This window comes from Pseudophryne corroboree, chromosome 2 (genome assembly GCF_028390025.1).
Source record: "Pseudophryne corroboree isolate aPseCor3 chromosome 2, aPseCor3.hap2, whole genome shotgun sequence".
Lineage (NCBI taxonomy): Eukaryota > Metazoa > Chordata > Amphibia > Anura > Myobatrachidae > Pseudophryne > Pseudophryne corroboree.
The window spans coordinates 516,915,734-516,931,807 of NC_086445.1; the positions used below are offsets into that span (position 1 = coordinate 516,915,734).

The window sequence follows — 16,074 nt, forward strand, 5'->3', positions numbered from 1 at the left end:
GATTCATCAGTGTCTGTGCTCTTATACTCTTCTAGGGCTGTTGCTGCTATCACTGCTCTGATGCCGGTAGGTGCTCTTTGATTACCGCTGTCAAGCTTGCTTAAGTTGTAGGCCACTGGTCTTCACCTCAGTCCATGATTTTGCATAAGGACTTCTATGTATGGCCTCCTTCTTTAATAGTCAGTTAGTTCTAGGGCTTGAGATGAGGCAACTGCTGTTTCCAACTGTTCAATAGCCTAATTCATCTGTTGCTGTATGTAGGATGCGGACCCTCCTCCCTTTCAGTGTTGTCATACAATGCTTGCATGTAGACTGGTGCTAGAGGTATCCGTGTTCTGTAGTATCCTACTAGGCCCAGGAATGATCATCTGACTTGCTTGACACTAGTTGGCATCTTAGCTTGCAGTCTGAATCTTTTCCTTTTCACTTTTGTTAGATGTCTGGTACCTTGAGTGTCCTAGGAAGATTAACTCTTGCTTGACTAGCTGCAATTTCTCCTTCTGAGGCTCTGCAGTCTTGGTCTTCCAGAAACTTCACTAAGGACACTGCCCCTTCTTGGTACTTCTTTTAGTGGTGGTGGCAATCAGCAGTTCATTCACATCCTGTATTTAGCTGTGTGTTTTGTGGATATATCACTTGGTGATATAGCCCCTCCACAGGGCTATTCCGGTCCAGTAGTATTGCTTCCTTTCTTCTACAACTGGTACTGCTGGAATGAGTCAATACTGAACTTCTGTTTTAACTTGCTTCTAAATGGCTTTTTGTTCTTTCCTTTGATAAGTTGCTGGAAAGTTAAACTTCTGCTGGTGTGTACTGTATTCTCCTTGGATAAGCTTTAGTACATTGTGCTTCAGCAAAGTCACTGGACATGTACTCCGAGGTCAAGAATTGGGCTGGTATTGGTGACTGCATTTCTCTCATCTCCTGTCCCTTTAAGAATTTCTGATATCATCAGTTCTTGTGGTATCTCCCTCTGCTGTCTTCTGCGTGTGCTCCAGTATTCATTAGGCACAGACGTATTTCTCCAGTGGGCAAGGTGACTGTAATCATACCTTCTGCTGTTTCTTCTGGAGACATTATGTTCACTGGGGAGTACCTGAAGAAGCTTGTACTTCATATTGGCAGAAGAAGCATCATTCATTTGTTTTCTGGAACTTTTTCTGTCTTGTTCCTTATTATTTGCTTTAAACCCCGGAGCTTCTGTTGCTTTAAATCATGGCATTATCTCTGTAATCTTGCCAGGTAGTACTGACCACTTGTCAGATGTCTTTCTTTGTCCTTCTTAAAGCAGACTTCCTTTAGTCTCCAAACTTTCATGCAACCTTCATATTGTTTCTCAACTTTTCTTTTTTCCAATCACCTCTCTTTATGATTCATTCATTATTCTTCATACTTTGTCCTTTCTTTACTTGCATATTCTTTCTCACTGCTGCTGGCATGTCATTTTCTTAGTCCAAGTCCACCCAGGCTGGTGTTTAACATAATGATGTTTATGCTGGGAGTTGTTGTTCCTCTTTGTCTTACTTTTCCTGTGAGAGATAGTCTTGTATAGCAGCTTGTATTTCAGGTTACATCTTTGCTTTCTTGCAAGGGTAGGGCTTAACCTCTCAATCCAGTCGTTGCAATGGCTTGATCTGTAAGTAAACGTAGAGGAATCTGGTTGTGCATAAAAACAGCTCTTGAAACCCTTGGGTCTCCTGTGGGTAAAGTCACTTTTATCGAACTGCCAGTGGTGACTGAGTACACTGTTGCCGACACAGGAGTTGCACACCTTCATATTCTATCATCTTGTGTGTCGTATAGTGACTTTATCATAGTAAGTTCTGATGGACTCAGTCTTTTCCTGTTTCAAGTCTGGGGCTGCTGGTGCCCTGAGTGTCTGTGCATGACACCATCTCTTAAGTCTTGTCATGTACATCTTTCCACTTTCAAACGTTGTTCTATTTTTCTCTGTCGGAACGTCCGTTATGGCTGGGCAATCATCTACTGCATCTGCTTTTAACATGGTGCTTACTGTTTGGGCAGTTGCTGGTCCTAGTATAGCCTCACACAACTGGTGGTAGTCGACCCATGCCGGTGTCCATATGGTTTGAATTCTTTCCATATAGGCATAAACTGCTGTTGGGAAAATATGTCAGTTTATTCTGTACATTATGCACCTGGGCATGAAAAGCTGTAGAGGCTGTGTCTTAACCCCTTGCTTCTCCTCTTCACCTGATTTGCACCCTTTCGCCTATAGTTCCTGATTGTGGACAATTGTTTACTGGACTCAGCTTGATTGCAGGTGTCTACCACTCGTTTAAACATGAGGGAAGCATTAGGTAGAAAATTTCTTTGCTTTAACCTTGTTGGGGTTTCTTGTGATGAAGTATCAGGACACTGGGGCATACTCTGTACACATAGCTCAGGTAAATCATTTGAATTTTCAACCACAGATCCTTCTAAGATAGGGCTGATTATTCGTCGCTCTTTTCCTTGCTCGTATCTTTTTAATTTCACTGTTAGTGAGCTTGTAGGTAATTGCATTCTGTTCATACTAGGGGTACCTTGGTGTGCATGCATGTCTGGGTATAGGGGTGGGGTATAGTGTGCAGGTGCTGTTGCTGCAATTACAGGCAGTGAGTTTAACGCTGGTTGTGGTGCTATTGAGTACTCTGGTACAATGGGGAAATCATTTTCCTCATCTCTTCTTCTATTCTCTGCTCCTAATTCTTTTGCTACAGTGATCCAGATGGATGCTTGATCTCTACTATTATGCTTAATTATCCAAGGTCAAGTGTCCCCTCTGACGGGAAGCCTGCTCTTTTGAAATTCCTTTCAGAGATTTATTACCCTCCCTGTTATTAACAATATCCACGGGTTTGTCGGGCCCTGACATCTTTTCAGACCGCGCTCCCATGCCTGGGTGAACGTGCGCGGAACCCCTCCTGATGTGGTATTTTAATAACTCCTTTTGAGGGACTTAAAATCTCCTTTTAAAGAATCTCTATCTAGGTCAAGTGTCCCCTCTGACGGGAAGCCTGCTCTTTTGAAATTCCTTTCAAAGATTCATTACCCTCCCTGTTATTAACAATATCCACGGGTTTGAACCCATCCTGATGTGGTATTTTAATAACTCCTTATGAGGGAATTAAAATCTCCTGTTAAAGAATCTCTAAAAGAGCTTCTTCAATCCGTCTGTGGAAAAATGACTGGGGTTGTCCCATTTCTCTACTTTTGTTACAGGAGGCAAATTTTTCTAGGTCAAGTGTCCCCTCTGACGGGAAGCCTGCTCTTTTGAAATTCCTTTCAGAGATTCATTACCCTTCCTGTTATTAACAATATCCACGGGTTTGAACCCATCCTGATGTGGTATTTTAATAACTCCTTATGAGGGAATTAAAATCTCCTGTTAAAGAATCTCTAAAAGAGCTTCTTCAATCCGTCTGTGGACAAATGACTGGGGTTGTAGTGTTGCCCCTTCTTCCCTGTGTTGGTGGAGAATTTGTTAGTACTGCTCCCCAAGTGAGACCTGCATAATAGATTATTTCTTCTGGATCACTGAGATGCGTCCCTAATATTATTGTTAAGTTACTCCAAGGGTCTATCCCCCTGCCTATATAGACTCCTGCTTGTATCAGTATCCCTGTTGTAGTTTAATGCTTGTTTCTCTTCAGAAAGTAACAGCTAACACCGGGAATGCTTGGATGTGAGAAATACCTATCAGTGTGTGTAGGAGAATCTAGTTTCATTATTCAGCAGACAACCCGACTCCCCCCCACCTTTTCAAAAGCATATTGACAGAGTACATATAACAGTGCAAGGATACAAAAACAAAGATGACAGTAAATCCTATATCTGTTATCTGCGTGCACGGCAGCTGTTTGAGACTGCACGGCACATGGGTCTTAGACCTGGAATTATGTGGTTCCTAGGCCAATAGGTTATGATGTTAAATCAATCATTCTTAATGTAATGTTCCAACAATTCTCTTTTTAAAATGACACCCTTTTGTACAATAAAATTCATCATCATTTTCCACATAACCAAATGAGACTGCAGTGCTTGTAATTGCCAGCAATCTTGGTGCTACAGACCCTTTGTATTTTCTTAACACAACAACACAGGTACAAGATTTGCATATACCTCTTTGGTTATTTATCAATTCAAACTGGTTATCAGCATTAGAACATATCTTGGCCATGCGCCACCTTTATAAAACGGCTCTATTTTCTTAATAAACATGCATTAGTACTTGCACAATTTAAAGTTTTCTGCATACTTGATTAATTCCCCCTGTGCACTTGTGACAAATTATCTGAAATTATTTACCCACAATTCAACAATATAACATAATTCAACAATATAACATAATTCAACAATATAACATACTTCAACAATATAACATACATCATGGTACCTTAAAAAAAATTCTTCTGACTGACGCTGGGCTCTTTAAGATATTCTCTGACCTTCTCGACTGGACTTCCCCTTGATTTACACAAGAAGCGCTGAGTTCAAGTGAGCAGGTAGAAATCTACACAATAAATCTCACTTACCGTTTTTTTTTTGTTATCAGCGGTTCCTGAAAGATCAGAGGATTTATTGCCAGTGGAGGAGATGCTGGAATATCCCGGACGATGCTCCCAAATGATAGCGTATGTTAACCTATTCAGGTCTGATTATGAACTCTCTTCAGTCATCAGTCAGAATGCTGTTCCCCTTAGCAACCGGTTGGAGATCAGTGAATGGAAAGGTGACACAGGATCATTGTGTAACCTAAGCAGTTCATAGTTAATCTGTCTTAGGGGCCATCATGGCTTTATTTTATAGCAAAAGAACAAAGGATTCATGTGTGCCAATACATTTAGCCAATCAAAATACACCATGTATGTCTTGGAAACTGAAACACGTCATCTGTCAAACAAGATTATAATTTGCAATTAAAATATATTTATTGCTTTGCGATTATCAGCTTTCCCGGAACATCCTTTCTGGAGGTCAGGACAGGTCAAAATCCTCCCCAATGTTCAGAACTTTTGGTGATATGCTTGACTGGCCTTGGCCAATACATCTGGTGTTATAACAATGGACAATTCATGCTTTGAAATACAATGTTGCTTATAATATATCTGTGAAGCTTCTAAGGAAACACGAACCTAAAGAAGTGAGGAGCAGTAAATATCTTAGTTAATGTGAAAAAGCTTGAATCAATATATATTTGCCATTCAGAAAGGAAGCTCCCACACCATCAGACCTTAATGTGGTTTTGACATTCCTAAAATCACATTGGTTTGAACCTTTAAGTAAAGTGGAGTTGAAATTCCTCACTTGGAAGGTTGTCATTTTGTTAGCATTGGCATCCGCAAGGCGGGTGTCTGAATTGACGGCCTTGTCTCACAAGAGCCCTTATTTGATCTTCCATGAAGATGGGGCAGAATTGAGAACTCGGCAACAATTTCTGCCAAAGGTGGTTTCCTCTTTTCATATTAACCAACCTATTGTGGTGCCAGTGGCTACTGGCACTTTGGCTGAGGAAAAGTCTTTGGATGTCGTCGGAGCTTTGAAAATTTACGTTGCCAGAACGGCTCCAGTTAGAAAAACAGAGTCTCCGTTTGTGCTATATGCTCCCTATAAACTTGGGTATCCTGCTTCCAAGCAGACCATTGCCCGCTGGATATGTCACACGATTCAGCAGGCTCATTCCACGGCAAGTTTGCCGTTACCTAAATCGGTAAAAGCCCATTCCACTAGGAAGGTGGGCTCATCCTGGGCGGCTGCCGGGGGTGTCTCGGCATTACAACTTTGCCAAGCTGCTACTTGGTCGGGGTCAAACACGTTTGCTAAGTTTTACAAGTTTGATACCTTGGCCGATGAAGACCTAAAGTTTGGTCAATCGGTGCTGCAGAGTCATCCGCACTCTCCCGCCCAGTATAGAGCTTTGGTATAATCCCATGGTTCTTTTGGTGTCCCCAACATCCTCAAGGACGTAATAGAAAACAGGATTTTAATACCTACCGGTAAATCCTTTTCTATAAGTCCGTAGAGGATGTTGGGCGCCCGTCCCAGTGCGTACTGTATCTGCAGTTTAGTTCTGGTTACACGCAGGTTGTGTTATGGTTTCTTCAGCTTGTTGCTGAGTTTTGTTCATGTCCGTTGGCATGTGTTCAGTTGAATGCCATGTTATTCGGCATGTTTATGGCGTGAGCTGGTATGATGCTCACCTTGTTAATTCCCTTCCTCAAAATGTCCATTTCTCCGGGCACAGTTCCAAACGGAGTCTGGGGAGGGATATAGAGGGAGGAGCCAGGTCACGCCCCCTTTGAAAGTCTTAAAGTGCCCTTGTCTCCTGCGGATCCGTCTATATCCCATGGTTCTTTTGGTGTCCCCAACATCCTCTACGGACTTATAGAAAAGGATTTACCGGTAGATATTAAAATCCTGTTATTACCATGTCTGTGAGCGGCAAAAGTGACGAGGAGAATTTATCAAGCACTCCTACATCCCGAACATGCTTATTTTGTATGACAGGGTTTATTGATGTGGATCAATTAGTCACTTATGAGGGCTTGTGTGCGAACTGTTTTGCTTTTCAGCAAAGTAAAAAACAGGAGTTGGTTCAGCCACCAACAGAGCCACCATGGAATATGTTCACAAAGACTCTATCTTCAATAGCGGACAGGTTAGCTCCAGTAGCACCACCTCAAGGGTTAGGTTACACTATTAACCCATACATGCAGCTCCCTTCCTACGGCTTGGTTCCAGTAGCCTCTACAAGCAACCAAGGGACAGGTAAGACTAAGACAGATGCCTCTATGTGACAGACTACACAAGATGATACAACAGATGATGATACAGTATATTCAAATACTCCGTATGATGATCAGTCGCAGAGTTTTAGTTCAGAGGATGTAGCTGAATTTATTAATGCTGTGAAGGCTGTTCTCTTTTTGGAAGAGACAGCTAAAAGTGTTAAAATCTAAAGCACCTTTGTTTAAACGTACAAAATCAGTGAAAACTGAGTTCCCAGCGTCAGATGAAATGATGGATGAGTCTTGGGCGACGCCCAGTAAGAAATATAAGATTCCGAAAAGATGGAATTCTTATTATCCATTTCCAGCTGTGGATTGTTCGAAATGAGAAGTTCCTCCAAAAGTAGATGCACATGTTCTGCGACTTGTGCATAAATCTGCTTTACCACTGTCATCTACCTCGCTAAATGATGTCACAGACAGAAGGGTAGATAGTTTTTTGAAAAATGTATTTTCTCTAGTAGGAGCAGTGGTGAGACCTGCTATGGCTTCGGCCTGGGTAGCAAAGGCAGTGGGCGAATGGATAGAGGAACTAGAAAATGATATCTCTTCTCCTACTTCGGAGCAAGAGTACCTTTTATGCTGTTTAAGACAATCTGCCCAATACTTAGAAGAAGCAGCAATTGATATGGGTACAGTTGCTTCTAAAGCTTCAGCCTTGACAGTAGCCGCTCGCAGAGCAGTTTGGCTACTTACCTGGAAAGCAGATGAGGAATCCAAAAAAGAATTGGAAGCATTGCCTTTCATGGGTAATATACTGTTTGGGAAACCATTATCTGATATCCTAGAATCAGAGGCTGAGTCAAAGAAGGTCAGATTTCCGGCTACTTATAACCCTAAGTCCAAGGGTTCAAAGTTTTGCTCATTTTGTTGGCAAAGCGAAAACCAAAGAGGAGTCCAAGTTCAAAACTAGGGGTAGGAAGCAGTGGGCTGGCAAAAAGCCAGCTTCCAAGCCTGAACAGAAACCATCAGCCTGAAGAGACGGGCCTCCAACTGGAGGATTCCAGGGTTGGGGGCCGGCTCCTTCATTTTGCACACATATGGCAACAGTCAACAACAGATGCTTGGGTGCAAAAGGTGGTATCTCAGGGGTATGGGTTCCCATTCAGGAGGCAGCCTCCTCAAAGATTTTTTTGCACCAGCCCGTCTCGTATAGAGTCGAAGGCCAATGCCCTGCAAGAAGCAGTCCGAAAATTACTGCAGTCAGGTGTGATTGTCCCAGTACCTCCATCACAAAGGGGACAGGCGTTTTACTCCAATCTGTTTCTGATCCAGAAACCAAATGGGTCATATCGACCAATTCTCAATCTAAAAATGTTGAACAAATACATTTGGATCCCGAAGTTCCACATGGAGACGTTACGCTCCATAATGTTGGCCATGGAACCGGGAGATTACATGGTATCTCTGGATGTGCGGGATGCTTACCTACATGTGCATATAGCACTGTCTCATCAGTGTTACCTCAGGTTTGCCATCCTTCAGGAACATTTTCAGTTCCAAGCTTTACCCTTCGGGCTAGCAACAGCACCCAGGGTGTTTACCAAGATCATGGTGGTTATGGCAGCTTGTCTGCGCAAACAGGGGATAAGAATATTCCCATACCTCGACGACCTGTTAATCTTAGCACATTCACAAGATTTACTCCTGAGCCATCTTCAACAGATAATAGTTTGTTTACAGAGACACGAGTGGCTCATAAATTGGGAAAAGTAGTCTCTGAATCTGTCACAGCGGATGGTTCATTTGGGGGCCATATTGGATTCAGACCTACAGAAAGTTCTCTTACCAGAGAAGAAGATAGTCAAGGTGCAGGTCATGGCTCGGGAAGCGTTGCACGCCCAGACAATGTCAGTCCATGCAGCAATGCAACTGTTGGGTCTGATGGTATCAACCTTCGACATGGTGAAATTTGTGCAATTCCACTCCAGACCATAGCAGCACCTTATTCTGACCAAATGGAACGGAAATCATCAGACGATAAAAAAGCAGATAAAGTTTCCAGTAAACGTAAAAAGGTCTCTAGCGTGGTGGCTACAGACAGACCATTTAAACAAGGGGAGACCCTTTTGGATAAGAGTGGCAAGTCCTGACAACAGATGCCAGCCTGCAAGGCTGGGGGGCAGTACTCGGAAGCCTGTGATTCCAGGGAAGATGGACCGCAAGGGAAAGTCGCCTGCCAATAAATCTGTTGGAAATAAGGGCCATTTACATGGCTCTAGTTCGGGCAAAGGACAGTCTGCAAGGAAGACCGGTCCAGATCCGCTCAGACAATGCGACATCAGTAGCGTACCTCAATCATCAAGGAGGAACTCACAGCAAAATATTGATGGAGGAAGTAACTCCCATTCTAAGATGGGCAGAACTCCATCTTCCAGCATTGTCAGCAGTGTTTGTCCCAGGTGTTCTGAACTGGGAAGCGGATTTTCTCAGTCGACACACCATTCAGGAAACTGAATGGGCATTACACCCAGAGGTATTTCAGACACTAGTGAATAGATGGGGTCTACCAGAGAGAGATCTCATGGCGTCTCGTCTAAACAACAAAGTTCCAAGGTACGGATCGAGAACAAGGGACCCAGGAGCGGTCCTTGTAGACGCACTGTCAGTAGAATGGAAATTTCATTTGGCATATCTGTTCCCTCCAATATCCCTGTTACCCAGAGTAGTGCGAAAAATAAAGCAAGCAAAGGGAGCAATAATTCTGATAGCTCCAGCTTGGCCAAGAAGGCATTGGTACACAGATCTGCTAAGAATGTCCGTGGAAGCACCGATACTGCTCCCTCAACGTCCAGATCTGCTAATGCAGGGTCCTTGTTGCCACAGTCATCTGGATCGCCTGTCTTTGACGGCGTGGCTGTTGAAACCTCTATCTTAGAAGCAAGAGGATTTTCGAAACAAGTAATCCAAACTATGCTTAGAGCAAGAAAGCCTTCTTCAGCTCGTGTGTATCATAGAATATGGCAAGCCTATATTCATTGGTGTACTGGAAAAAATGTGAATCCAAGATCTTTTAAAGTATCCAGGATTTTGGATTTCCTTCAAGCAGGATTAGATAAAGGTTTGAAAGTTGCTTCCTTGAGAGTTCAAGTATCAGCATTAACTGTATGGTTTCAGCGAAAGATTGCTGATTTACAGGATGTATGTACTTTCTTTCAGGGAGTTGTACATATTCAACCTCCATTTGTTCCTCTTGCAGCTCCCTGGGATTTGAATTTAGTTCTTAAATTTCTCCAGGGTCCTCCGTTTGAACCGCTTAAGAGAGCAGATCTTAAATAGTTAACGGCTAAAGTGCTTTTTCTACTGGCAATGGCGTCAGCCAGAAGAGTGTCAGATTTAGGTGCATTATCGTGTAAGTCTCCTTTCCTAAGTTTTTTTTCCAGACAGAGCAGTTCTCAGAACGAGATCTGGTTATCTTCCAAAGGTGGTATCAAAGTTTCACCTGAATGAAGAGATTGTAGTCCCAGCTTTTCAGGTATCTGGACTATCTGCGGGAGAAGCGTCGCTGGACGTAGTCCGAGCTTTAAGAATCTACATAGATCGTACTAGTGCCATCAGAAAGACAGATTCTCTCTTCATCCTCTACGGATTCCATAGAAGAGGATGGCCTGCTAGTAAACAGACGCTGGCGAGATGGCTCCGAATGGTAATATCAGAAGCTTATTCTCATGCAGATCTCCCTACTCCGGCTAATGTCTCTGCTCACTCTACACGTAAGGTAGGTCCTTCATGGGCAGCACAACAGGGTGCTTCAGCAGAACAGATATGTAAGGCAGCCACATGGTCTTCCATAAACACATACATCAGACATTATGCCTTGGATACTTTTGCCTCTCATGACGCAGACTTCGGGCGAAAGGTCCTCCTGTATAATCAGGAGCGTCCCCACCACTAAAATTGGCTTTGGGAATCCCAATGTTATCCTGTGGATAATCCTGTGGACCCAGCCAGAGAAATAGACGTTATGGTAAGAACTTACCGTTGATAACGTGATTTCTCTTATGTCCACAAGTATCCACAGGGATCCCACCCTGACGCACCTGATTTGAGGATCTAGACAATCGCTAAAACCTCTTCCTTCTTGTATGGAAGGGTGTGCATGTGTGTTCTTATCGCCTAAACAGGTCTCTACCTGATGCTCCTGCCTAAATCGCTGTGGAAAGAACTGATCTGACTGAGTCAGTGGGCGGGACTATATGGTGAGGCCCCGATGCATCCTGGGAGGCCAGGAAGCTCGTGACCGTGTTGGTGCCATTTCCGCTGTCGCTCAACCATATCCCAATGTTATCCTGTGGATACCTGTGGACATAAGAGAAAACACGTTATCAACGGTAAGTTCTTACCATAACGTCTATTTTCTGCTGGCTATTACGTCCGTGTGACAGGTTTCTGAATTGGCCACTTTATCTTTGAGTTTGAATATTCTCCCCGTACTTGCGTGGGTTTCCTCCGGGTGTTCCGGTTTCCTCCCACAATCCAAAAATATATATACAGGTAGGTCATTTAGCTCCCAATCAAAAAATCAACCCTAGCATGAATGTGTCTGTGTACATGTGGTAAGGAATATAGATTGTAAGCTCCACTGGGGCAGGGGCTGATGTGAATGGACAATATATTCTCTGTAAAGCGCTGCGAAATATGTGTGCGCTATATAAATAACTGGTAATAATAATATCTTGTAAGGCCCCTTCATCTTTCATTCTGGAAGGGTGGTGTTTCAGACTAAGCCTTCCTTCCTACACAAGGTGTTCTCTAAGCTCCTCTTGAATCAGGATATCATTCTTGCAGCTTTTCCAGGGTCGTCTTCGACATCTCAGTCTTCATCATTGGCTCTCTTGGATGTGATCTGTACACCGTTGGATTTATCTGGATCGTACATGGGGGTATTTCAGAGTTGATCGCAGCAGCAACTTTGTTAGCAGTTGGGCAAAACCATGTGCACTGCAGGGGGGGCAGATATAACATGTGCAGAGAGAGTTAGATTTGGGTGGGGTTTGTTCAAACTGAAATCTAAGTTGCAGTGTAAAAATAAAGCAGCCAGTATTTACCCTGCACAGAAACAATATAACCCACCCAAATCTAACTTTCTGAAATGTTATATCTGCCTCCCCTGCAGTGCACATGGTTTTGCCCAACTGCTAACAAATTTGCTGCTGCGATCAACTCTGAATTACCCCCATTGTCTCTCCTTATTGATCCTGATTGATTGCTCCCAAACATAGTTGGCAGGCATCTAAAAACTCACTGCTTGGTGGATCTCTTCCACAGTCCGTCTGGTTTACCTCCATTTGGAGCAGCTTGTTCTTACCTCTCTCTGGGTTCATTCAACTTGTGCTGTCGGGGCTTCCTGGGCGGTTCAACATGTCGCTTTGGTGGAGCAACTGTGCAGAGTGGGTCTACCTGGTCCTCTGTACCTACCCTGTATGAAGTTTTTACAGATCTCATACTTTAGGTTCATGTGATGCTAGTATCGGGTGTAAGGTCTTACCTGCGGCTTTGCCGGACTAGACATCCGCCTGATTGGCTTGCTTTTGAAGTCTCACAGTCAACAGATGCATGTTCCCTAGATTGGATGAAAGAGGAAACTGGATTTTTGAAATCACTGTAAACTCCCTTCATCTGAATCCATCTGGGGGACACTGCGATCCCTCCCTGTCTTGTTTGTTCCATGTTCTGGTTGTGAATCATGTTTTGCTCTTGTTTTTGTTTCATTTTTCCTTGTGTAGCTTGGTTAGACCAATCTGAGCTTTCATAAGGGATGGGGGGGGGGGGGGGGGGGTAGATGGGGCCGTATTTTCAGTTAACACTTAGTGCCTTCCTGGTCAGTCCCTTTACCCACAATTAACAGGCTCAGTGATTTTATTTCTGTATATAATGTGTGTGTGTGTGTGTGTGTGTGTGTGTGTGTGTGTGTGTGTGTGTGTGTGTGTGTGTGATATAATTATTTTAACATTTTTGGAGTTGCACGAATATATATAAATATAACATCAGGGCAACATCAGATCTATGTGGTGTTGGGATCACCTTTAATCCTCTTAATATTTTTATTTTACACCAAATGTAATCACCCACAAATAAACTATTCTCATGCTGTCTGTTGTGAGAACTACAATACAAAATTAGCTTGTCTTCACTAAGGGCTAGATTGACGAAGTCCCAGTTGTGAGCTTGACCTTTAACGTAGCACTAATGTTAAGTGCAAAACACACCATGCTTTGCACTTACTATTAGAGCTGCTTTAAATTTCACATGTTTGCTTTTAAAAGCCACTTCTTCTTCATAGATGTAGTCCTATGACTAATTTTAATTGATTTCCTCCCTATTGGAATACATGTAAATTAGTCTGGTCATGAAGTGGTTAGCAGTATGCCACAGCTAAAATGCCAGTGTAGCTTGTAAAGTTATTCTGAGCCTATGTGCTGGATTAATGCACAATTGACTACATACGGTACCTCATACCCATACCTTTAACCTGTCTTGATATAATGTAACAAAATATGCTCCACAAGCATGTAACCTTATCATCATAGCCAAAGTCGGCTTTTGCTTTCATCAGGAGCGCTCAATTCAGATATTTAGAGGGACATTTAAGAACTTTGCAACTACACAAATATTGTCCATAAAAGATGAAGTTCTGCTGAGGTTTTATTTTGCTTGTGGCTAGCTGTGTTTTTACTGATTAGCTGCCAGGGGCAACTAAAGGGTAAGTGATTGTGAGCTGCTGATAGTGTCCCAGCAGGGTGACAGCTGCATGCTTTTGAAAATTTCACATTGCGTGATAGAATTCTACAACAGTATAATTACTATCGGTTACATCCTGTAGCATTGTGCTTGTATTCCTTGCTGCCTCTTTCTGGTGTAAAAACCAGACAAGGACAGACGTTCACAAAAGAGAATCGGGGGGAGGACAATTTGAAGTTTAATATGGCAAATAAAAGATATTGCATAGTGAGACATACGGGTCTATTCATATGTTGTAGAAACTATTAGTACATACAAAGGGGATGAATAGATAGGACAAGGAGAACATTACTTGATATTAAGATATTGGGGGAGATTTATCAAACCTTAGAGAAAGATAAAGTACCAACCATTCAGCTTCTAACTGTCCCTTTTCAAACAAGGGGGTAGATGTATGTAGGCTCGTTATGGAGGAGAAGCAGTATCCGCGCCATAATGTGCACTAGCACCGCTACTCTCCCATGTACAAATGCAGGGAACTGTGCTCAGTGACAAGGGGCACTAGGCGCCGCTGTCTACAAGATAGCACGCCGATATGAGGGGCAATGTATGAACGGTCAGTTGGACTGACCGTTCCAACACCTGTAGCTATCCATTTCGGCAGGTGTAGTTGTCCATACACCACAGCCAGGAACACCGTTCCTGGCTGTGGTGGCTGCTGGATCTGGCCTGCATGTGATATCTCGCAAGAGTAGCGAGATCTCATGCATGCGTGCTGGAACCAGCTGGGTGAGAGACACAGCGCATCAGGTTAGGCTGGTGTACTGTGAGACACTGGCAGAGATCGCCGAAGGTGGGGGGGTTTTACTGCCCCACTTCGGCATCTGAGTATGTTACTACATATCTGCGCTGCTGCTTCATGCTTCGCCTCGGTAAAGAGGTGAAGCACGAAGCTTTAAAGGTGGGTATAAGATCAACCCCACAGTTTGCATGGATGTTACTTTATCTCTCTCTCCAGGCTTTGGTAAATCTCCCCCATTATATTAAACCAGATATTTATATTTCATTTACTTGTAATCCAGTTTACTGGTTTGTGTTGCTTGCATAACTCTTCTTGCCATTGTGTCTTAATTTTTTTTTGTTTGCTTTTTTGCTTTCCCACTATTTGTTCTGTGTAGGGAGGTCAATAACCTGGAAATTCAAGTTCACATAGAGGCCAAACCTTCCCGATACCAGTTGATGAGCGAGAGCAGCACTGAGGAATCGCTTCATGCTGCAGCCCCTCTTGTGGAAGGGGAGGAAGATGATGCTTACAGAGGCCAAATAGCTCCTCGTGACATTACGCTAGCTCAACCCGAGAGCATTCGCAGTGACTTGGAAAGTTCCGATGCGCAATCTGATGATGTGCCTGACCTGGCATCCGAGGAGTATGATTCCCCCCATCTTCTCCCACCATCTCCTCCTGAACAGCGTCATGAAAGCCCCCCACCACGCATGTGTGCACACCAAGAAGGTCTGTGTGCACGAGAGGGGGGCCTCTCCAAACTGGAATTCATAGAAGTGAGAGTCTGAAGAAAGCAGCTTCTACCGTCATTAGAGTTTCCAACTTTTCTTTCTTCTTTTCCCAGGAAGGGAAATTCGTTACACTGCTATAAGTGGACAGGGCCAATCAATGCACCCTCCTGCTGTGCTCCATAAATGCTTTGTCTTGGACCTTTATATTCTATTTTGCCCGTCACTGTGAAAGGCCTGTGTCTCGCTCCTGTAAATTCCTTTAATTTATTGACTTTGACTGGATGTATAGAGAATTAATTTTGGTTTTGTGGAACATTTACAAAGGGATTTGGTGAATCAGATTTTTTTTTTTTTTTTCCTTTGTAAGGAATTGTTGATAAAAATAAAACTTCTTAAAAATCTTTTAATTTCTGCTGATTTTTGCTTTGAAGTCAGAGGTTTCAATATTTTATTTATTTTTTGGGGAAATCAAATTGTATTGATTTGATCAGTACTAGATGACTGAAAACGCAAAACATGCAGAAAAGTAGTAAGCTAATAGTGCGTTGTTTCACTATGCAGTGTGCAACTTCATAGGTGCAGTACACAAGGATTTAAATGAGCTAGCTACAGTAGAGCAAGTGTCCAGTGCTTGCTTTTTCCTCCGTAGCACCTGGGGCGGACCAATTATCCATGAAAACATTTTGCCTGCAATTTTCGTATTTCTTTTTGCATTCTCTGCTGTTTATTTATTTAGACCTATCCAATTCCATTTTTCCATTTTTTTTGTAATTTTTATTTTATTTTATTTTTTTAATCGACCAAAAAAATATTCTATTTTCACCAGAAAACACATAGGATCCAGGATTTTTTGCAAAAAAAACTGTGCTGATGGGTGTCGTCATTGCAGATGTTTTTTCCCGCCTGCCTCTGGCAGGTGTATAAAAAAATCCCTGGTAACTGCTGGTGTTGTGGGGCTAATTGGATAGCCCCCAGGGGATCAATTACCACAGTAAATTACAGCTAGTAATTGGATACAGCCCTCTGTATTGTAACTTCACAGTACTAATTGTAAGAAGTCAATGGCACAATATTCCATTTGCTGTGT

The 16,074-nt window shown here is 42.9% G+C and overlaps 1 protein-coding gene across 2 annotated transcripts in view; it reads left to right on the forward strand.

The window, feature by feature from the left end:
- RNF19B (ring finger protein 19B) overlaps positions 1-15,394 on the forward strand; it is a 58,858-nt gene extending 43,464 nt beyond the window's left edge. Inside the window, exon 9 of one of the 2 annotated variants that reach the window (XM_063954128.1) lies at positions 14,651-15,394. In XM_063954128.1, coding sequence (XP_063810198.1) covers positions 14,651-15,044 — 394 coding nt within the window. In that variant the 3' untranslated portion in view covers positions 15,045-15,394. Of the gene's footprint in view, positions 1-4,558; positions 4,625-14,650 lie in introns of those variants that run through there. The other variant, XM_063954129.1, reaches the window with a different exon arrangement.
- The last annotated feature ends 680 nt before the right edge of the window (positions 15,395-16,074 follow it).